General features: G+C 35.3%; 2 protein-coding genes across 3 annotated transcripts; both read right to left on the bottom strand.

The window, feature by feature from the left end:
* Positions 1-249: 249 nt before the first annotated feature.
* On the bottom strand, positions 250-6,275 carry LOC125650689 (protein flp-like). Of its 2 annotated transcripts, XM_048879167.2 has the most exons (6): positions 6,116-6,275; positions 5,636-5,835; positions 4,896-5,066; positions 4,220-4,483; positions 3,491-3,750; positions 250-871 (listed from the first exon to the last, which is right to left on the bottom strand). In XM_048879167.2, the coding sequence occupies exons 1-6, from the start codon at positions 6,224-6,226 to the stop codon at positions 267-269; spliced, it is 1,611 nt and encodes a 536-aa protein (XP_048735124.1). In that variant the 5' UTR covers positions 6,227-6,275; the 3' UTR covers positions 250-266. The 2 variants fall into 2 exon arrangements, with proteins under 2 accessions (XP_048735124.1, XP_048735125.1); XM_048879168.2 differs by lacking the exon at positions 4,896-5,066 and having other exon boundaries at positions 6,116-6,261.
* Positions 6,276-14,791: 8,516 nt separating this feature from the next.
* On the bottom strand, positions 14,792-23,245 carry LOC125650686 (beta-lactamase-like protein 4). The gene is made up of 5 exons (XM_048879165.2): positions 22,905-23,245; positions 19,225-19,401; positions 18,678-18,938; positions 17,929-18,191; positions 14,792-15,549 (listed from the first exon to the last, which is right to left on the bottom strand). The coding sequence occupies exons 1-5, from the start codon at positions 23,216-23,218 to the stop codon at positions 14,855-14,857; spliced, it is 1,710 nt and encodes a 569-aa protein (XP_048735122.1). The 5' UTR covers positions 23,219-23,245; the 3' UTR covers positions 14,792-14,854.
* Between the last annotated feature and the right edge of the window lie 278 nt (positions 23,246-23,523).

Raw genomic sequence — 23,523 nt, forward strand, 5'->3', positions numbered from 1 at the left:
CAGGAATAGGTGAAGTGTCACAAAGTTTAATCTAGTATCCTTCAGAAGCTCTGTATCATTTAGCAGTGAAAGTTATTTTTGTAACAACACCTACTATGACAAGGGGCATCATCCAAAAGACTAGCAATATTTACTTTTAAACTGAACTTTTGACAAAAGTCTTAACAGTAGCTACCTTTTTTTATATGACTCAGACCTATCAGACTCAGATCTCAAATCCACAACTGAAGTTAATCATGACAATTACGGTGAAACTTTTCTAAATTTTACTTTCCAAAAATAATGTTTGAGGGAACCACACTTGAGACTTTGTTGAAAATAGGAGGGTCTTTGGGTTCAAAACTGGTGACTTCCACACTGGCAATGGAAACGCCGCTGTGGGAGCCTTGATGAAATGCGATGCTGTGAAGATTGTACGGGGACAAATGTTGCAGAATTCCATATCCCTCGGCAGTAAACTGATCGTGAGAACTTTTGGGATACAAGTTCCAAGTGGCAATACCGTATTTCAAGTCTATGAACCCAGTGGAAGAGTTTTGGAAAATATGCAAATCTCCGTATGCTTCGTTTTGATAATGTCCGACATATTGCGAAGTTGACCTCGAAAGTTTGTTAGATTTGTTGATTGGATGCGATGTTTTTGAAATTAACGAGAACCAGGGTTCTGGAAAAGAACATATAGTACTAGAATTGAGCCATGCTTCCTCTTCCAATGCGACGTCTGCCAAGTAGTTGTGTAGAAGAGTTCTATATATGAAGTCTGAATCTTGTCCATTCATTGTTGTAAATATTCCTATGTTCATATCCGGTATGAGGGTTATCAATGACGAGAATCCTATAATAGTTCCTGTGTGACGTAAAATCTTATACTCTGGAAATGAAAGAAAGAAATACGCACGTTAATTCTGGATTTCCGCCTCGTATATCTTAAAATGCTTTGCAATTTTGATAATGAGATATTTATGATGCAAAGTAGAATTCATAAGTAATTGATAATCAATTTTAATACCAATGTTAATTAATTAATTCCTCTTAAATGCAACTTCTTTTGATTAGGGGGTAGAAAAATATGTTCCTTGGAATCAGGCTTTAACATATCATATATTTCAAAATGCTTATTGATATGAATAAATAACAAATTAATTTTTCAAATTATTGCATATCATTGAATAGAAAAAGGTTAATTTTTTTTTTTTAAAGTTTAACCTCATTTCCAATTCATCAAAGAGTGAGAATTTTTTGCCGTGTTTTTTTTTTTTGTAAACATATCCCCCCCCCCCCCCCGCAAACAACAAAAGATTTGGCATAAATTTGTTAAATGAAAATTTAGAATACCTATAAAAAGGAATTGGTAATTCACAGAGGGAGGGGGTAAAATATTTTCCGTTACCATTAATTACTATCGCGTAATCCGCGATTGTAACCCAAATCATACAGTTAAATCTTGGGGGGGGGTGTCATATAAGTCAACATATATGAAAATTCATATCAATATCTAAATGTATATTGACATAAAAAAATAATTTAAAAATGATAACTTTTTAAAAGGTAAACGGCGAAACAATACTATCGTCTACAGTTCTTGTTGTGTTCTCTTTTTTCAAAATACTCTCAATTTGTTTATGTGCTCAATATTTACTTTGTCTTCTATTTCATCCGATGAACAATCACCAGCAATGGTGACGTCTCCATGTGAGTGAAATATTCTCGAGCATGACCTTAAAGGAGGACATCGGAGTATAAATAGCAGCCAATGAGAAAAATGGTGGTTTATTTGATTTTTCTGGCCACATTCAGATTGCAGAGAATTTTTTAGAAATATTAAAATACAGATTCTTTTGTATCATCAGATTTTTGCCATGCTTGCTCTTCTCATGAATGTGCATCTTTGGTCACAAATTAAATTTAAAATAAAAAATTTTCTTAGCTGTATTTTTCATCGAAAGATGTGAAGCAGGACATCTATTTCTAATTGAAATTCAAAACTGACAGCAGTGGGAGTGACTTAGTTTGTTATTGTTTACACCGGATGTTGTCTGTATCTCATGCAGGCATGGCAGTAAGAAAACCAGAATTCTGCAATGTTTGACTTACTTTCCTCTCTAGATAAATCCAACCTCCAAAAGATAAAATCCATAATTCAGATTTATTTTTCACATCTGTATTGAAATTAGAATAAATGTAAAATCCTCATGATATTTACATTGTAATTGTCAAGTCCAAATACCTAGCTTATCCAAAACAAATGCAAACAAGAGGAAAATAATAATGTGATTGACTGTCAAATATGAAATAAAAACTATTCCCACAAATGACCCATGTATTGTACATCTTTTGGATTTGGTAGCCATGTTCTCACAGTATCCACTACACATGTTGGCATAATGTCACGTCTGTGCCATTCCTGTCCTGGCTGAAAAAGTTCCAAAGCTCGCAGTTTTTTTCTCGGTATATCGGGGATCACTCCATACTCCACGATGTAAAAGCATGGTCCAAAACCTTTTATATTTTTCTTTTCGCAATTTTGAATTCCTGGGATGAGGCGGTCTGAATGGCTCCATTTCCCACCATAATTGCCTGTTGATGTCGTCAGTGATGCATGGTTTGCAGAGGCAGAATGGACATTCGTCTTTGTTACTGTCTTGCAGGATGACAAATTTTTCTGCATCATCTCCATTATTGGCAATGCACTCAGTTTCCAAATATCCAGTTTCTAATTCAACATTTGTCTGCACTTCTTTGTCTACACATTCTGGTCTTACACACGTGTTCCCGCCAAATTTCTCTTCCTGTGATGAGTCAATAGAGTGAAAATCCCAGTCACTATGCAGAAACAAATGTTTTATGGCCTCCATTTGCATTTCACTTACATCCAAAATTAATCTCTGCCTTTCACCCATTATTCTTACAAAATACAATAACACATTGATGGAAAATGGTCTCTAAATGAGAACACTGTAGGTACTAATTGATGCAGCTGTGTGAAGACTGACCTCCCCCCCCCCCCCCCCCCCCATGATGATATGGGTGATAAGAGAATATTTTTAATTGAAATAATTCAAATTATTTTTATTTCAATCAAGAGTGTATATTAATTGTATTCGATAATCAATCAATAAATCAGCAGTAGGTGTTGTAAATCCTGCCTTGTATATACTATGTAGAGATTATCACTGTGGGTTACTTGTTTAGCCAAGTAACACGTGTGCTCTGTTCTGTTATCAGCATGCTGGAATTTATTTTTAACTCGGCTGCAGCAATAAGCACCGCCCTACACCAAATTTGCTTAATTGCACTACCACCGGATTTTCAAGTAGGTCAAGCTCGGCCTTTAAGCAATAAGCTAAAAGTTTGTTGGGGTTAAGTATTATCTGCTTTTTAGTAATTCAAAATAGCGTAGACACTACAGAATTCAATAAGATTTTACACACAGGTGGGCTTTGTGCCAAACAGCAGTGGGTGGACTGCAAAGAAATTACAAATTTGATACCTCTGTAGTGTCCATTTCTCCACCCAAGTGCATAGTTGTCTTCGCTTGTGGTGTGGGGAACCTTGGGTTTAGAAAAATATTTACTGATTCCAGTGGTTGATATGGAATTTCTGGCCTTATATGTTGATCTTAGCGTTGCTGATGACATGATACGATGACCCTGTCCGTTTAATCCGCCACTTAGATGAAATTTCATCCATTTAGCCATATCGTGAGCACTGCTCATCAAGCCTATTGAACTGCATATTTTCCCCCAGGAGCTATATAGAATTAATTTCATTGGTAGCGTCTAATGAGACAATATAACAAAATCGTTAAACAGAATATAATCACAATTCGAAGCAATTTGTGAAAGTACAGAGCTACAAAATAACAATAAAGATAATTAACTATGAATCATTTCAATCAAGTATATTAATGTAAATTATCATAATGATGCATATTATCATAATAAATATTATGCATTCATTATGATATGGTATAATCAGTATACTACAGGTAGCATGTAAAGTATGTTACAAGACATATAATTATAATGAAATTGTGTAATATGATATGCCATAATGTGATGCAAATTATCATGATAAATATATCCAATAACGCAAATACTTAATATTTAAACAAAGATTAGCATGTAATTAATAAAATAATACAAATTAACAGAAATAGATAATTGTGATATACACAGACATAAATAATATTTTGTATACTATGATATATTCCACTTACTCATAAACATTAGAAGGAACGTGAATAGTCGACGATTTTGTGATGTCATCGATATACCCCTTGGCTACGTAATGTCCGCTCTTAGTTTGTGAAAGGAAAGAAGAGTTATGCATCCCTAGGGGTGTAAATAGCTCCTGTCGAACCAGATCTTCCCATGGTTTTCCGCCTATTTTTTCGGAAATCGTTGTAGAAAGACCAAAGGCAATATTTGTGTACGTGTATGTCTCTCGGAAAGGATAAATAGACTTCAGATGTTTCAAAACACTAGAAAGAAGGTACACAGAATTATGTTAATATTGCTGTTATGATAAATCGACTCAGAATTGAAGACTACAAAACGACAGACCCAATATGTACATAATGTATTTTTTTTTAAATGACGGTGTTCAGATAATTATTCAACGAGATGTGCATTTTTAAGATGTAAAGCATGCAAGACCTCTCAGTGGTTAGAGGCGGGAATTTTCAATCAGCAACCAAAAATCTTTTAAATTTGAGAATTCACATCTTCTCTTTGGCCTGATGTTGAAAAGATGATATGTTCTATTCACCTCGAAGGCTCGTGGTGGTGAATATAACGTTCTATTTTTCCTTGTTTGTTGGATATCGGCCAATCAGAAAGCTCTGAATCATGCAATCATGGGGGAGAATGTTTTAATTATTGATTATAGCTTGCCTTGGAAAATTGGCTCTGTTGAGTTTTGGATTCAACCGTAGGAAATCGTGTTTAGGTATGGCGAGTGCATGTGACAAAATATCCCGGATGTTGGCATTCTCGGTTCTGATCGTGCTTGTAAATTCGAAGCTACTATCGTAGAAACTAGTTAAATGTGTGTAAAGGTTGTAGCTGCAATATATGTGCAAAGTATTAATAATACCGCTGAAATAAACCAGGGAGCAAACGCACATGTCAGATTTTCTATTACAAGCATGAATTATGCATAAATGTTGTCATATAATGGTAAAGTCATCTTTGAATTGATAGAGTATGACACCATCTGTTTTATAAGGGGCTCTGAAGAGTTATTTCCGTCATCTGTATTTGTCAAATGCTGGTGAGTGAAATTTGAAATTGTACTTCAACAAATTATTTGAAATATATTATGTTAAATAATGTGTATAGAGAACCACAAAATGACGGTAAATGATATTAATGGAATTCGCGACAATATTGACAAAATTTGCAGGAGTTTTCAATTTGTTTTTTCTCCAAAGAGACAAAGAGGTTTCATACATCAAACGGAGATCGGATTAATACTTGCAAACGATACAGAGCAACAGCATTAACATATTTAAAAGAACCAGTACGCCAACTTACACAAAGTCTTACATCATAATAAGGAGATGCAACATATTTTTCTAATTGATATTGAATAAGCAAAGGGAAATGTCAATTTATGTTTTGCAAATAAATACTTAGAACTTTCGTCTAGTTGTTTAGCCAGTAATGTTGCAGACACTGCCTTGGTAATTGACGCAAGTCGGAATAAGGTGAATTCTGTGACAGGTGTTCGCCTTTGTAGGTCAGCCAGTCCGTACCCCTTGGAAAGAAGTACTTGGTTGTCTTTGACGACTGCAACACTGAGGCCTGGGACTCGTGGATGACATATTAGTGACTACAATGGTTACCAAAAATAGAAAACTTGTCAACTAATTAGCCAGCTGACCACATTTACTAATCACAGACATTCGAAAATTGTACGAAGTTACATAGAGGTCATAATACCCCTGAGAATAATGCATTGAATTAGTTAGTGACGGCATCACTACATGTATATTGCTGAGTAAGTCTTTAAAAGCCCTACTGAGATAAGAATGGCGTCGACCGATACCTTCTTTTGCATAAAATTCATTTACCGTTTAGTGGCGTATTAATATTTGTTAATATCCATTCACCTGTTTGATAACTGGATCTACTGTATTTTCGAATTGAGAGACTGCCAGAATAACTTTCCAGTCCGTGACGAGTAGCGTCGACCACAACAGAATTTTCATAAGAAGTGTCATTGTGAAAACCGAAGTTGATAAACAAGGCACATTCTGATAACAAGTTTTGGCCTTTCGTCATAACCGTGACATTGTATGCGAGACCATACCGAGTTTAAACCGTTTTCATAAAGAATTCCCATCGTCTTCCTTTTCGACTTTTTTAAACAGAATTCCACAAATTTAGAATATATTCTTAATTTCTTGCTTTTTAGTATTTTAATTAACCTACTGTATTGTTTTCAAATTAAAAAGAACCCTGTATCCTCTTTAAATTTAACATGCATATTTCTTAAATTTCATAAAGGGAGTTCATATATCAAATGTTTAGGATTCTATTCAAAGCTCCAGTAACCATGGATTTGGTATCAATATTATAGAACAGTTATAATTGTTTTTCTAGATTATAATTTAATTACTTCTGTAAAAGGCAATTGATGAAAAACGCAAAAAGGCATAAAACCGAAAGTTGGGGTGATACAGCGCAGGTATTTATAGCACACAAGGATACTTGGTACCTGGTAGTATCTTGAGGTTTTCTTCGCCAATTCATTTCTGACGTGCACTTTTATGAATTTAATCAACTTGAATTTCTATGCATATATATTTACTGGTATTCAAATTCTACAGTACTAATCAAATACCTGTAGAAGAATAACAGTGAAACATATTTTGTATAAAATGCCTGCACATTATGTGCATTTTAGAGTTATGTAGGGGTTACCTCAATGATATGGGTATATATTTCTACATTTGCAAGTATTTTGAGAACCTTCCGATATAGCAAGTGTATCTCTCGATATTTTCATTTCATCACGTGTCTCATAAACAGAACAAAGAATTGTTTTTTCTAAGTAGTAGTATAAATATTTGAATAAAACCAAAAATCTAGATTTTGTGCACGCTCAGTTGAAATTTTGAATCCATGAATTTGATATGCCTTTATTTTGGTGTGCCCATACATGCACATACCACTGTGATGGGATACGAACTCCAGCCGTTCAGTCGGACATTAACTTTCATCCATGGTCTTTATCAGATGTTTTAAGAAAAAAATGTTTTTGTTAATAATCCACACCCGACCCCATTTTCAGTATGAATTCTATTTTTCAAGACACTGTCCTTGATAACCCCTTCAGCTTATCTTGGGGTGACAATTCTATGGTAGCCATTCTAATAAAACTTTAATAAATCGATTTTTCGTCATTCTGTGAAGCTTTAACGCCTTAAACACAGACTCCATGAAATTTTGGAAAAGACTTCCTTGCTTATATACCCAATCTGTCTGTTTTAAAAATTTAACGTATTTTCAGTATATGATTTATAACGTCCTGTCGTAATTATGAACTCGGGAATGAATTTGACAGCTTTGATGGAGAAATGTTTGTTCATCATACCAGTGAACATGTCCACAATTGTTTCCTTCGTGTTCAGGAATAATGGAGTTTGGAGATGGTCTCCCTTAGTTGTTCATCACAATTTTGTTCCCGTATACCGTAAGATGAATTAGTCAAGGAAGACCGATAATGGACAGAACGGATAATATTAGGTCGCCAGAGTACGGTAGCCGATATGAGCCATTGAAATACACACAAGTGTTTTGATTTAAGATTTTTAGTACAAATTTTAAGAAGATGCTTACCTCTACCTACTTATTTACTTACCTACCTTTATCTTAATTGGGGAGCGATTATTCATTTGAATTACAACTTATCTCTGTTTAATGTAACGAAGAAGAATTGAAGTAGATATTGTAAATATTTCTTTTCTTACCCGGGAAATCTGTCTCATTTCTTTTTTCATTAGACACGAGATCTCCTCAACATATTGTGCTAGGGTGCTTTTTATATTCAATTGTTGATCGTCTCATCAGCTGAATTTTCTTTAATTTCTAATTGTGAGGTCATAATATAACGTAATACGGGAAATCCAAATTGATATGTGGATGATGTAAAATTTACAATGTATCCAATAGTAATGATAAGTTTTATTTGACTGACAATTATTTTTACATAGCAGTTGACTTCTGACCTGTGTTATATGTAATAAGCAAATAAAACAGTTTTATAATGAAAGGTGAAGATAACGAACAGTGATCAATCTCATAACTCCTATAAGCAATACAAAGTAGATAGTTAAGCAAACTCGGACACCTGGACACACCAGAGGTGGGATCAGGTGTATAGGAAGAGTAAGCATCCCCTGTCGACCGGTCACACCCGCCGTGAGCCCTATATCCTGATCAGGTAAACGGAGTTATCCGTAGTCAAAATCAGTGTGCCAAGAACGGCCTAACAATCGGTATGAAACATGTCAGACAGCATTTGACCCAATGATAGGTTGTATTGACGAACTAGATCGTTATAACGATCATAGAATTTGCGAAATGCTGACTTCAATCGAGACTGTTGAAACCCCTGTATCAACTTGGTTGTCAGTAGCTTGCATCGATTTAAAAACTGATTATACGCAGAACAAGCTCTTGCGTATCGAATCAGTTGAGAGATATACACACCATATGCAGGTGATAATGTAATGTTGCTACATAAATATGGGAAGTTGACGATGGAGAAGCTGAAATCATCCCGTTTGTCATACAGTTGAGTTGTCAGTTTGCCGTTAATGTCTACTTTCAATAAAATATCTAAGTATGAAGCAGAAGTGGACTGGACAACTATGTGGTGTCTTTTATTTCGAGCTCACAGGGATATATCGAATCGACATATAAATGAAAGTCATCATTGTTAATAGACAAAACGTCGTCGATATATCTGAATGTCAAATTGAAGGCCACAGCAAGAAATTTCTTCTTCTCGCGTATAGGTTTTTGAATAAATTGTGCTTCATATGAATATAGAAACAGGTCAGCTAACAAAGGAGCACAATTCGTCCCCATGGGAATTCCAACAGACTGTTGGAAGACCTGATCACCAAAGACCACGAAGATATTGTCAATGAGGAACTCTAGCATATTTTTTATTTCAACTTCAGAGTACTTGTGCGTGGAATCAGAGTGGTGTTTAACAAAGTAAGTTTTTGGATGACTGATCACTAGATATAAATATCTCCTTTTTCCATTTTTGTTGAAGAAGCAACTGTCTATGATGTCAAAAAGTCTAATCTTTAATTTATCGTGAGGAAAATGTTTCTGAATTATATAACGTTCTCCATAACCATTTTATGTAGCGTTTAATGCAGGTTTGTATCCTCGAATAAACAACTTTTCTTTTGTTTCACGCTGCGTTTCTGTACTATATCTCAGGAATTTGGAAGAGGAAAAAATGTTAAAGTTCTGAGTGAGATTGTTGGCACAGTTTTGAATGTGTTTACTGACTTGAGTACATTGGTTCCCTTATATGTTGTCTTGTAACACCCTACAACACTGTCAACAAATAATTTATACTCCTTATAGGAGTCATGAGATTGATCACTCTTTGTAATCTGCACCTGTGATTCAATCGCATATCTTAATTTACAGGTAGATAAACCTACAGTATATGTTTGGGCAAGATGGTATGCCTCCATGAAAAACCAGGAGTACAATATCGTCTACATTTGTCTTACAAAAACAGATGTATGTCCCAGTTTTAAAAGTTGTATTAATTTCAACTTTTATTCTGGTTTTAATGGTTGTATAATATGGGACTTTCGAGTTTTATCGCGCGTTGAACGTAATTTGTAGGGCATGTCACTTCCGGATTACAACTAAGTAAACAAGCATAGAATTCTTCGATTGTTATCAAATTCCTGCATTTAAATGTTATCTTTGAAAGAAAGGAATCACTACAACCATTTTATAGGAAAATACATTTGATTAAAATATGTGAGTTGCCGTTCGCGAGGGAAATAAATCTAGGGAATATCTTGAGGATATCGGTAAAACTTCACGCCTTGTATCCAATGGTACGCGTTTAAATACCCCTTTCCCCTTCCATCTAATTTACACCCAGGTACTATGCACCAATAGTGACTTGGATCGTCATCGTGGGACTGCGCATAGCTCTTTACAGACCGTCTGTTAGCAAAACATTATTTGTATCGATATCAACTTTGCCCTACAAATAGTTATTATCACATGACCGTCAAATATAAGTGGTCGTTCAGGCACATCCCGAAAGTTCCGAATTGCTACATCGGTATGATAATACTGTTTTAAAGCATATCATTGAGGAATTCACCAATACTTCAGTACGCCTCGGGAAATAAGTTTGCTCCTGGAGAACCGTAATCTTGTTGACTCTCTCAATGATACATGTATACTTATCTGCATCCTGATAAAACATTTTTTTAGTAAAAAGGTGACTTGCATTCATTTTGACTTCTGACGTTTACGAGCAAATAAGCTTACGAAAGGAAAATTATTCACAGGGGAGGCTAACTCGTAGGCACCTGATCCCACTTCTGGTATATCCAGGAGTCCGTGTTGGCCCAACTCTGTACTTTGTATTGCTTATTGGAATTATGAAATTGATTACTTTCGTTATATTTACCTTTCAGAACATCAAAATCTTTATATATCAAGTGTCAACCCGTGACGGAAGATTACTTTGTGTGGTTCAGATAACCGCTTTTCGACTTTGCGAATCTACAACCCGCTATTACACCAATATCAAGGGAAAAGAATAATGCATCGCATGACTCAGCAGCTTGTAAAAGACTGAAATGTTTATATCAAGAATTATATTAAATGAAAGGTGAAGAATACGAACAGTGATCAATCTCATAACTCCTATATGCAATGCAAAATAGAGAATTGGGCAAACACGGAGTAAGAATCCTTTATATACCGGTCACACCCGCCGTGAGCCCTATATCTTGATCAGGTAAACGGAGTTATCCATAATCAAAATCAGTGTACCAAGAATGGTCTAACAATCGCTATGAAACACATACATTTCACCTAATAATAGGTTATATTGGCAACCTCAATCGTTATAACGACCATAGAATTTGCGAAATACTGACTAAATGTTATTTTCTCTTTGTATTTCGGTATATTACGTGTCAAGTATATTTGGAATGGTTTGAGATTCATTTATGGTTAAATCTAGGTTTGTACTTTCTACTGAACACTTAAAAATCAATTACATGTATTTAAAAAAAATCACCAACTTCATTGTGTGGTTAAAAATCTTATAACTTAGAAAATATCCCTAAACATTACTTAGGGAATAGCTAGTCTCTGTCTTCAGAATATTACCTCGCCATCCAAACGCTGTTAATGACATCAAATCTGAGGACATATGCTATTTTACCTCACCCTGATGCAACTATCAATATTCTGATGAATATTTTCTGTTCTCTTGAAGATTTTGTTTTTCAAATGAATAACACTGCAAAATGTCTGATATGAATAGCGGTACTGCCCGTTAAGATACACACTTTGATTAAAGTACGCACTTTGAATAAAACTAGAGGCCGACGGGCCTTATCGGTCACACAAGTATTAGTTAAAAAATATCACTAGCCCTAATGGCTATAACATCTAGAGCAATATTCCGGTTCTGCATATCTTAGCTAGATTCTAATACTCCTGTATTCGTCAGATGTGTGGGGTTTTTTTTAAAAACCTTTAGCTAAATTCTATAAGACTAGTGTACTAGGATTGTAAACTCCAATATATGCTTACAATGAACGCCAGTTCCCTTGTTCAGTCATAGATTTGTTAAACAGACAGAGTGACTGCAACATATATAATATTCATGCATGTCATCTTCTGACAACCCCTTTGTTATGACATCATTATATTGAGTTCAAACACGTCACGCAAAAGAGAGACGAATACAGTGTGTAATTAGACTATTATAGAGCACCAGCATGTTCGAGGCAAGTCAATATTGCAATAACCCATCTTGGAAAAGAATCAATATAATACAATAATTTGTACTTTTCTGTATTTTCATGGTGCATATCTTAACCCATGAGACCCCAATAATGCATGTATGCACATGTACTTGTTTGTAAATGACATGTTACCAAATGGAAAAGGAAACTCCAACAAGAGACCCATGAGCTACTTCACTCATTTGAGCAATTACGAGTGTCATAGATATACCATCAATCTTTTAGCCTCATCGTAATTTCCTGGGCCACGGTGTGAATTAACTTGAATCTACACTGATATGCATGACACGGTTATTTGAATATGACATAGTGTACCCTTGTGGTTCTTGAGAAGATTTTCAAAGAATGTTGCTGTATCTGTGTATGTCAAATGATAAACCTTCCATAACTCATGAGTTATGGTGCACTATTTTAAATTGTATCTAAACTAGTGACAAGGATGCTTGTATCAAATTTAACAAAGTGTACTGTTGCGGTTTTTCAAAGAATTTTCGTATTTATTCGTATGTAAAAATTTTAACCTGTATTATGAACCCGCCCTGTTTGGTGGTCTCATACTTAGAACAAACTTCATTATAATTTAAGGGAGCTTTCATATACATGTCGGGTTCAATAGTTCATAATGAGAATATCTAATTAACACCTCTCCGTATTTTCACTATTTCTTGATTATTGTCATTGTGTGTGTGTGTGGGGGGGGGGGGGGGAGTGTGTATGGTCCTTCTTTTAAATTTTAAAGAAACTTCAATCTATATACCAAAGCAATCTCTGTGACAAGTTTGGATGAAATTGACCTTGTGGTTTTTATGAAAATTTAAAACGTTTATGCCATACCGATTACAGAGATACTTCATAAACGGAGTATTCTGCAAAGGACTTTAAAAATACGAAGTCTGAATCCATGCATATGTTATGCGTAACACAATACGGCATAGTTTCATAATAACCGAAAGCAAAATATCTACCCTGACGTCACTGTACTAGGATTTATTACAAGGTATAGTGACTGTAGTACGTAACAAGAGACTCCACACGCTGTTATCCTCCTCTAGACTCCCCCACGTCCAGTTCCAATGAATTGGAGCAATATACTGGAAGTTTTATTGGATCGATAACCAATTAAATGACAAAATCATACAAGCCAACTTTGAATATAATTTCATTATGGGTAAATATAATTGTTTGTTGTTTTGGACGGACTTTGAAAGAAAACTAAGCAGCATAGAGCTGGTCTGAAAATTGACACACAATGCATACTTTTAACGTAGGTTGTAACCGTCTTTTTAACCGTCCGCGTGTCTTTTGTTAATTTTTCTCATTTTCAACTTCTCAAGAAATACTAGGCCATTTTGAAATTAACTAGTCTCAGAGTATCCTTGGCAGAAGGGGATTACAATTTCATTAAATGAAGGTGTCTATTCCTTTGCAGGGATGAGGTAAGTGTGTAATAACGGGGTTTTTAACATGCCTTCTTAAACAGGCATGGACACGATCTAAGCTGAAAATTTTAATTTTCCATTCTTAAGGTTTAGAATGCTTAATTAAGGTATTCTAATAGTCAAACAAAATTTGAATATCACTTGAGTCACAAGTGAGATACAGCAGCACTTACATGTACAATTATGTGTTCAGTAAACAAGGCTCGTGACATGCTTTCGTTTACATATAAAGTGCTTAATAGAAAATAGCATGTTTAAAATAAAATAAGATGTGCCAAACACTAGAAACTAATCAATTGTGTTCAGAATTAAATTGCAAATAGAAAACAATCTGCTTTAAACAAAACTTTTATTAATATATTTAACCTATGTAAACATAAGTATGGCACTAGCCTTGCTTACATAGCAAATAATTGTGAGCTCTGTATCTCCCATGTACACTGTACCCCGAAAACTGACATTCAAATTTTTGCTCACCATTAGAAACACTCTAGTTAAGGATTCTAAACATTAAAAATAGAAAAACAAAATTTGAAAATTATCACCTCGAATCCTGTCCATGCCTCTTTAAGAACGTCTTTATCATACAGTTCAATTCTTCGATGAAAGCTTCCTTATATACTAAAGATTCGACTTAGTTAAAACCAATATCTGTATGGCTAAGATATAGCCATGACACGGATTGAATCTTGCTTTGACAAGGTAGAACCAGAATTGGAGTTTAAGGCTTAAAATAGAAAGATACATGTTTATATATATATATATATATATAATATATATATATATATATATATATATATATATATATATATATATATATATATATATATATATATAAAATTCTTTTGTACATGTAGCATAGATTCAGTTTTGTTTAATTCTAACCACCGCTTCCTGCACCACATTAGTGATTTCTGTCAAGCATGGGAACAGAGAGGAATTTTTTTTAAATCAAAAATCTTCGCAAGAACCCCATAGATAGTTTGTCAAATCACGAGGTTCTTCGTGTAATGTACATTGTATATGAAAGATTGATTTATGTTCCATGGCACCATGAAGGTCCTACAATGTTGTTTCAAATTTTATACTATTGGTGTATCAAATTATGAGCATTTGTGTATGAGCAAAGTGACTCAGGTGAGTGTTATGGCCCCTGGCCTTTTCCCCCCACAAATTAGCGTGTGTAAATATGAGATAGGTCAAACACACGCATTTCAATGTTCTGTGTTTATAATGAATGCAAATGTAGAAAACACACTATCTCAAATCCCCCCCCCCCAAATATATGATACTTTAGAATGAATTTTATCGTAAAATGTGATTTATTCGGATGAAGAAATAAAAACAAGTAACAAAATCATTTTAATTATCCCTGAAGTGGTATTGCTATTCCACCAGCCGGTTGTTCATTTAAAGCTGCTGGTGGTGCCGGTGGTGGTGGCGGCGGCGGCGGCTGTGTTGTTGTTGTAGTTGTTGTAGTTGTTGTAGTTGTTGAGGTTGTGGTAGTAGGCGGAAGTACTTTCTTAAAAACAGCATCGTCAAACTTGTCTACTCTGAAGGACTCTATATCTGATGAACCCTTTCTCTCTTTAAATCTCAAATCATCCACCGAAAACATGTGTTCAATAAGTCCAGATGGGAACATGTTAAATTTGAGAGATGTTGTCTTTTCTCTCTTCAGAACAAAAGTTGCGTATCCATACTTCAGTCCTAAGTGTCCGTTTTCAAACACGATCTCTGCTGTACCGTAAATTTTGTTTGTGTAGTTGCCTACAAATTCTTCATAAAGTCTGCCAAGAGCGACCTCTGGATGTACTTTGGGGGTATCTTGTGTCAGGGCAGGCATGAAAGGGGCAGGAAAGGTGCACATAGTTGTGGAGTTCAACCATGTCTGATCTCCAAGGTACATGTCAGTAATGTAGCTGCTGAGGGTAGTTCGGAAGAGGTCGTCTTTGTCCTCTCCAGTCATAGCAATGAATATACCTAGATTGTAGTCGGGGAACAATGTCATAATTGTATTGTATCCATGCAAATCATCTGCCACTTCGAGAATCCTTTTGTCTGAAATAAAAGGAAACCATTTAGTGTGTGCAAAGTTAAATACATAATTATGCATATATTTTCTCCGCATTTTGAATCATAATTCGTACATCATGTATCACCGTCATAAGGATAATGTTTTTGTTGATTCATGTGTTGTATTTTTTTCTCTTCTTTTTAAATTCGGTTTGTGTATTACTTCTTGATCTTCGAATGATTTCATTCAAGGAGAGAGTCATACTCACGACTGACAGCAAGTTTGTAGTTCTGCATTTACATTACGATCGAGAAAACGTAAGAACTGTAGACAGAAAATTGCAATTTTCCTGCACTTTTTACAGCGTATTCTTTCTATGGAAGGGTTTTATGTAATATTTTCTTAAATATCAAACAAGGTATGAAAGTGCCCCAAAAAAGTTCATGTTTCTTCTGCTTGCCAAATCCTAAATAATATTAATAAATTTATATATTATATATATATATATATATATATATATATATATAGGTTAGATGAGAAATATGTTTTGGTTCCAGCTAACAAAGAGTATAACAACATTGTTTTCGTTTGTAAGGCTCATTATTACAACTGTTATTTATACGACCTTGGCATTAATTCCATATTGGTAACCCTACTTATACTCCGACTGCCCCTTCAAAAGATGAAATTCTTTAAAAGTTTGCTTCAGTTTTAGACGCATTTAATATCCCAGTAAATGGAATGGATGAATATGAATATACTGGAATCCTAAACTTCACAAAAACCCTCACAAAGAAAGATACAATGATGGATCGAGTAAATGTTTTACAAAGCCCTTTTTTTCTCCTCACAAAATATTAACAGCTGTGAATGAGAAACACCAAACGTACTGTGCCACAACATATATCAAATATGGATTCTTAAAATATCTAAAGAACTTTTAGTAAATTTGAAATTCAAAACCTTTCTCAAATCAACAACATCAAAACGTATGACTTTTCAACACTTTACACGACCATTCCACACCATAAATTAAAGACTAGACTTTATGACATCATAGACAATTGATTCTTCAGTAAAAATGGAAAAAGGAAATATTCGTATCTAGTGATCAATCATCCCAACATTATTTTGTTTAACAGCACTCTGATTCCGTGCACAAGTACTCTAAAGTTGAAATGAAAAATATACTGGAGTTCCTCATTGACAATGTCTTCGTAGTCTTTTGTGATCCGGTCTTCCAACACTTGGAATTGGATTTCATATCGGCATGAATTGTGTTTCTCTGTTAGTTGACCTGTTTTTATATTCTTATTAAGCAGAGTTTATTCAAAAGCTTTTACATGAGAATAAAAAATCTGTTGCTGTGGCCTTCAACTCGACATTTAGATATATCGATGATCTCTAAACAATAATCATTCATATGTCTATTCGATATAAAAGACACCACGGAGTCCGCCACATCTGCTTCGTAGTTGTATGTTTTATTGAAAATGGATATTAACGGCCAATTAACAACTCAACTTTATGACAAACGAGATGTTTACATATTCACCATCGTCAACTTCCCATATCTATGTAGCAATATTCCATTATCATCTGTATTTGGTGATTATATCTCTCAACTTATTCGATCCGCAAGAGCTTCTTCTGCATATGATCAGTTGAATGTAGGCAGGCTACTGAGAAACAAGTTGATATTACAGGGGTTTCAGCTGTCTCATTTAAAGTCAGCATTTCAAAACTTCTTTCGTCGTTATAATGATTTAGTTTACCAATATAACATATATTTGGGTCAAATGCTGTTTGATGTGTTTCATACCGATTGTTAGGCCGTTCTTGGCACAATGGAATTTTGAATATAGTGATAGAATAATGTTTCTTTCCATGTAGTACACATTAGACCGCAAGTTTTACTTTGTTTCTCCAGTTTCGCATAAAAATCATTCCCTTGTTGATTGATAATTTTTCAGACTGCCAATGCGCTTATTGGCATTAGTTGATTCTAGTGCCGGTGGTTACATTTGAGCAAATTATTTGCATTGTCTATATTACAAAAAAAAAACCGTTATCTTTTCAAATAATTCACTCTGTTGTGAAATGTACTGATTGCAGTAAATGTATATGATCTTGCACTTATTTGTTCTCTTTCTCATCAACATTTTGGATGAATTTTCAATTTGTAAGTTATTAGATTAAATATCAGTATTACACCTTCATGTTTTCAGAGAGTAAGGCGACATTTGATGTAAATATTAGAATCCACACGTTTAGCGTTACTCAGTACTTTGATTAGCATTACATCTAATTGCACATTGGGAATTTTTAGACCGAAAGCCATACTTATATTAAAGACCTACCAAACATTATATTTTTCAATAGATTTTCATTGGATAACAAAATGTGTTGGAATTGCTACTCACTATTATACATTCCTTTCTTTATTCCCATGGCGTATGAGCAATGTGTTCGCGATACAGGTACTTTAGGAGCAAGGAAGTAATCCTCAACGCTGGGGTCTTTCAGGCGATTGTGGGCATCGAACAAATTTTCCTGATCCCTCTTGTTCAACATCGTTTCGTTTGATCCGGGTATTGTACCATTTCCTAGCAGGTAGTTCATGAATTTGGCCATGTCGTTTGCACTACTGATCACGCATGAGGTGCTGCACAGTCTTGTCCATTTCCTTACGACAAATACATTACAGTATAGTTCATTTAGTTAGTATTTTGTTTCTGTATATGGGATTTTAAGTCTCATTCGAGAAGTTTTCACTTACTAAAAAACGTCAACAACTTAAAGTGAAGTGCCACAAATTTTGACCTATGCCTAACACCAAGCGCCGTGTCAGTGAGATTTCTTCATCATTCCTACGCCCACTGTGACACAGTTTCAGTGCTTACCGTGACACGAGACTTCCATTGTAAAATTATATCCGAAAGACTTGTAATTTTCACTACTAATGGTGGGCGTTTTGACGAAGGAACAGTTATAACCTATGTTAAACGTCTTAAGTTTAGACGTGTCGTCGGGATCGAAAATCGAACAACAATGAACGAAATATGCATAGAAACTATAAATTGTGTATACTGTATTAAACGGGCCATAGACCAGTGTAGTTACGAAAAGAGTTAAAACTCAAATGAATAGTTTTTAAAGAAAGAGTTCTTACTTTAAAAATTCATATGGAACTGGATACAGACTGTTCTCGTCATCTTTGTAGCCCTTGGCGATGTTTACCATAGCAGGAGCAACTGTAGTGAAGAACTCAGAGTTGGACATTCCAAGAGGATAGAAAATTTCGTTTTCAATGAGATGCTCCCAGTTGTTGGCACCAAGCCTCTCGCCGATAGTGGTCAGAACGGAGGACACAAATTCATTGTAGTAAAAACTGTCCCTGAAACGTCCCTTTGGTCTCATATTTTGAATTCGTCTGGCCAAAAAATGGTTAGAATCTTGTTACATGCATTTACACATATTTAAGTTAAGCATTAGCTATCCAATAAACTGTATATAATTTACATGGTACATATCATTAAATGCTTTTTCTTGATGGTTAATGCAAAATATTAAGCACAAAATATATTCGTTTACAAAAAGTAAAACACAGCCTGGGTATGAAAAAGCATCATAAATCTTTAATATAAAATGTGAACGAAGAGATAGTTTTGTGTTAAGAAACAAGCAACAATGTCAATCAAGTATACACCCAAACTTACTCCAGAACAGGGCCGCCACGGGTTATAGAGTCGTCCAGGAAGAGGTAAGGGGTATTTTTGATACCAAGGCGATGTGACATTATATCTAGTGTGGTAGCGTATTTTGAACGTAACTTGGACCTCCTAAAAAGCTTCTTATTCCCGAATAGACTGTTCAGGGTTGTGTCCTCGTCGATGCTAAATGATAACAAATGCATTCATAAGCACTTAATGAATAAACAAAGTATGACTGTGGAGCTGTACTTGACATCCTGCTCCAAAATATAAGCTTGTTTTCGTTTAATGAATAATTCTATAAGAAATATAACTACATAGAAGTCTTTTGCTTGATAATGTGTAAATGATTTTCACATCATGATATTCAGGTACTTTTTTATATGTTCCTATCGTAAATATGAAAGTCGCATTAAGACTCGGAACTTCTCCTGAATCAATTAAATTTAATTTTTCACCACTGCATCCTTACTATGAGTATTGTTAATGGCGCAGGTTAACCAGCAGTTCTTACTTCTTACCAACGTTAATTAATATGTCCTTTGCTTAATTATGAATTTTGTTCAGAAGATAGATAGATAGATAAAGATAGTTAGATAAGATAGCTTTATTGATTGATTGCATCTTGTTTAAGGTCCCTCTCGAGAAGACGTCACCAATACCAGTGAAGGGCTTCAAATTGAGGCCTATGCTCGGCCAATGAGCAGTGAGGGATTGTTTAGCGTGCCACACCTACTGTGACACGGAACATCCGTGTTTAAGGGTATCTCCGAGGACCCGTGACATTCACATCTGATGCCGAGCGTTTGGAACTAGATTCAACGTCTTAGGTCTGACGCGGCCGGGATTCGAACCCCGACCACAGGCACCTGAAGTATGGATTATTACTACCCCCCCCCCCTTTCATAATTTTGTTTTTGCTGGCAGCCAAAAGGACGTCACATAGTACAAATTTGTTATACGCGTCGTGTGATTGGTTCGCAAAGACATTGCTTCATCCGAAGGGTCTCGGGATTATTCGCGGACCAATCACACGACACGTTATAAATTCGTACTCTGTGACCTCCTTTTTGGCTGCCAGTGGAAAAGATGAAGCCCTGTCCGATTAATGCACGCAAGATTGTGTCAAATATAAGAGATGAAATGGGTTTTGAGTTGAAGAGACTTGTAGTTTGACATCTCCCCGACCTGCCGCTCGCCAAAATTCCTTAGGTAACGCTGTAATTACTGGGAAAATGTGCCCCGAAACGGGGACCCCCTGTTTGTTTACAAATTTTTGTTTCTTACCTTGTTCATTTTATACCGGTAGAAGGCCAATCTCTAAAGCTTACAAAAAGCGTGAAATGATTACATGAATCGAAAGAGGGATGAGATAGACTGGGAATTCATACATTTCAGAGAAATTATTGCTACCAAAAAAAATTATGAAAAGGGGCGGGGGGTAGTAATATCCATACTTCAGGTGTCTGTGCCCCGACCTTCCTCATGCAGGACTAACGCTCTACCTCTAGAGGGTGTTGCTAAAACACGGAACGGAAAATATTGTATGCAACAATGTTATGAGGAGGTCAGCAATTTGCAAAATAAAAGGTTTGTCAGGAACGACGGAAGCAGAAATTACAAAGCGAACGAGAAATTATCAACAGATTCTACCGTTTCATATACTTCATGCCAATGAATATGTAATTTAAAATCATAACTTGCCAAGAAAAATATTAAAAAAGAAAAGAAAAATAATCATACTGAAAAAGACTTTACTTTCAAATTTTATATCCAATGAATACCCCCCCCCCCCCAAACCCCCATTTTTTCAACAAACTTCCATAAACATAACTTGCTTTCATTCGTAATTTAGTTCTACACCTGGTATAATACATGTACATGTATGTATTTCTATCCATAACTATTTGAAAACTTGAGCTATCTGACTTTGACGCAGCTTGTTTTTGCATCTTCCTATCAGATGAACTTCTATACAACAGACAACATGAAATTAGAGTGAGGTTTGGTCATTTATTCTTGAACAAATGACTTGAAAACAAGGTAAAGGCTGGGATAAGATTATGCAAGAACATGTAATATCACAAAATCTGCGTTACATAATTTCAAAATAGAGACGACTAGAAATGAAGTCTTATCCCAGCCAGTATTTATGTGTCACATTAAATTATAAAGCGAACGAGTCCGGTGTGTATTTAAAGGTTTGTCTCATTTGGGATGAATTTATGTGAAAGTTCGTACATTTACCAATATCCTGCGGATTAGTGTGGAAACTGAAGAGATGCAGCTGGGAAAAAAGATTGAAACAGAACCAATGAAAACTAAGGTGAAGTTTACGATCCACTGTATGAGGAATTAACGGATATGAAATAGCTAAAAGGCTAACAGACAATTTATGCTTGAATGGAATTAAAAGGTCATCTCATTATTAATCTAAATATTAATATCAAGTATTTAGTTTCGAAATAAGCTGCTAGAAGTCCTCCCATTAAGGATTGGAGTGCTGCAGTCACAAAGTCTTTGTTAGTTAAAAAATATAATATATTAAACACCAGATGTTTAACTTGCTGACTTACTAAGAGCATGTTGTTGTTATATATATCCCAAACTCCCTGTTTTAAGTACACACATACATGTACACAGTGTTACGTGTAAATTTACATGTAAATGTGCGGGAATGACATTTTACCAGTGGGGTGAGGGGTATAAAGTACGTGGTGTGTTCTTTCCGTTCTCTACCCATGGGTGTCGCTGCTCGCTAACACATCTGTCATGCCGACATTTCAAAATTCTTGTAAAACGCTTGTTAAATGCCTATCCATTGAATAAACGTTTAACTTCGCTTTTAAAATCAATTTATGATGCAGAATTTTAAGATAAAATTGTTTTACCGCTTGTAAACAAATTTCCAAAATTTTGATTTCAATCATAATAAAGTATTTACTTCCGATTTTTTTGCTGTTCTCTTAGCTACATTAATCATTTTAATTCTTGAATTCTGTTCCGTTTTCCCTTCCCTTCCGTCTTCTATTCCGCGTTTTAGCAACACCCACATCTAGACCACCGCCGTAAAATGGCTTAAATATTGCCAAAACGACTTTCTTTAATACCCTGCAAACATTGACATACATGCAGCAGTCCGGTTCATTCAGAATGTAAAGCCACACTTCACCGTCCGATGCCAAAACGGCGTAAAAAATCAATCAATCCGTGAAGCGGAGGACGCCGGTTTCGTCAATGTTCTGCTTCTAGTTGTTTTTGCAAGTATCGATTATCGTCGAAACAACATTTTTCAGGTAGCAGAAGTTAAATTCAGGTAGAGAGAAACGGTGAAGATAACGAACAGTGATCAATTTCATAACTTCCCAAAGAAAATAGAGAATTGGGCAGATATCAAGTGCCTAGGAGGAGTAAGCATCCCCTGTTGAACGCTCAAACTCTATGGGCCCTACATGTATATCCTGATCAGGTATTGGGAATAATACGTAGTCAGAATCAGTGTGCCAATAACGGCCCAACAATTCGTATGAAACAAGTCAGACAGGCATGAATTGCTTCAATAGTTATTGTTCATGAAAAGCCTGTTTACATGAATTTATAAAATATGTTACCTTGACCTCAGAGATTTAGTTACCGACAAAGAATAGGTGAAACATGACATTAAAATCAAAACTTCAGATACGTACTTATACTCAGTGTATTCTGCACTTTTTTTGGCAATTAGAATATTTGCGAAAAGTGAAGAAATTCCTCCCAGTCCAAAAAGAGTATCCGTGGTGACGGGTTCTTGAGATATTTTGTCCTTGATACCGTAAGCCTCGCTAAGGACATTTTGGCCGTCCTTCACCACTGACACTACCATTCCTGGGTTCCTGTCAAGTCTACAATCCAAATACGCATTTTGAATCGTCGTTCTTATTTCGTCTTCGATGGTGCCATGACAGGTGAAAACAACACAACACAACACAAACAGAGAGCACAGGACATTTCTTGTGGACATTTTTTCTTAAAGTAATGCGCGAGTGTACCATTCTTACGGTTTTATACGACTTTTTAATTAATTCGTCGTAGATTATGCAATGGCGAATGACTCTAACAAATTAATTATTCCCGTATGTCATGATTTTGGACAGGCAGAGCGACTCTGGTAAAATTTCACAAACGAATAATTTTCTTCTTTACCTGGCCACACCTTGTAATTAGCCTACAGATGTTGTTTTTAAAAAAAACATACCGCTTCAATCTACAATATTTCCCTTTTCTATTTTTCAGTGAACCCAAGTCAATTCAAGACAAATATATTGT

This window comes from Ostrea edulis, chromosome 5 (assembly GCF_947568905.1).
Source record: "Ostrea edulis chromosome 5, xbOstEdul1.1, whole genome shotgun sequence".
Classification (NCBI taxonomy): Eukaryota; Metazoa; Mollusca; class Bivalvia; order Ostreida; family Ostreidae; genus Ostrea; species Ostrea edulis.

Coding starts and splice junctions, on each gene's coding strand:
- LOC125650689 (XM_048879167.2), bottom strand. CDS start 6,226: ATGACACTTCTTATGAAAATTCTGTTGTGGTCGACGCTACTCGTCACG. Junction 5,836..6,115: donor TAGATCCAGTTATCAAACAG/GTGAATGGATAT, acceptor TAACCATTGTAG/TCACTAATATGTCATCCACG. Junction 5,067..5,635: donor CAACTAGACGAAAGTTCTAA/GTATTTATTTGC, acceptor CATATATTGCAG/CTACAACCTTTACACACATT.
- LOC125650686 (XM_048879165.2), bottom strand. CDS start 23,218: ATGTCCACAAGAAATGTCCTGTGCTCTCTGTTTGTGTTGTGTTGTGTT. Junction 19,402..22,904: donor GCAGAATACACTGAGTATAA/GTACGTATCTGA, acceptor GTTATCATTTAG/CATCGACGAGGACACAACCC. Junction 15,550..17,928: donor AAAGAAAGGAATGTATAATA/GTGAGTAGCAAT, acceptor CTTTTATTTCAG/ACAAAAGGATTCTCGAAGTG.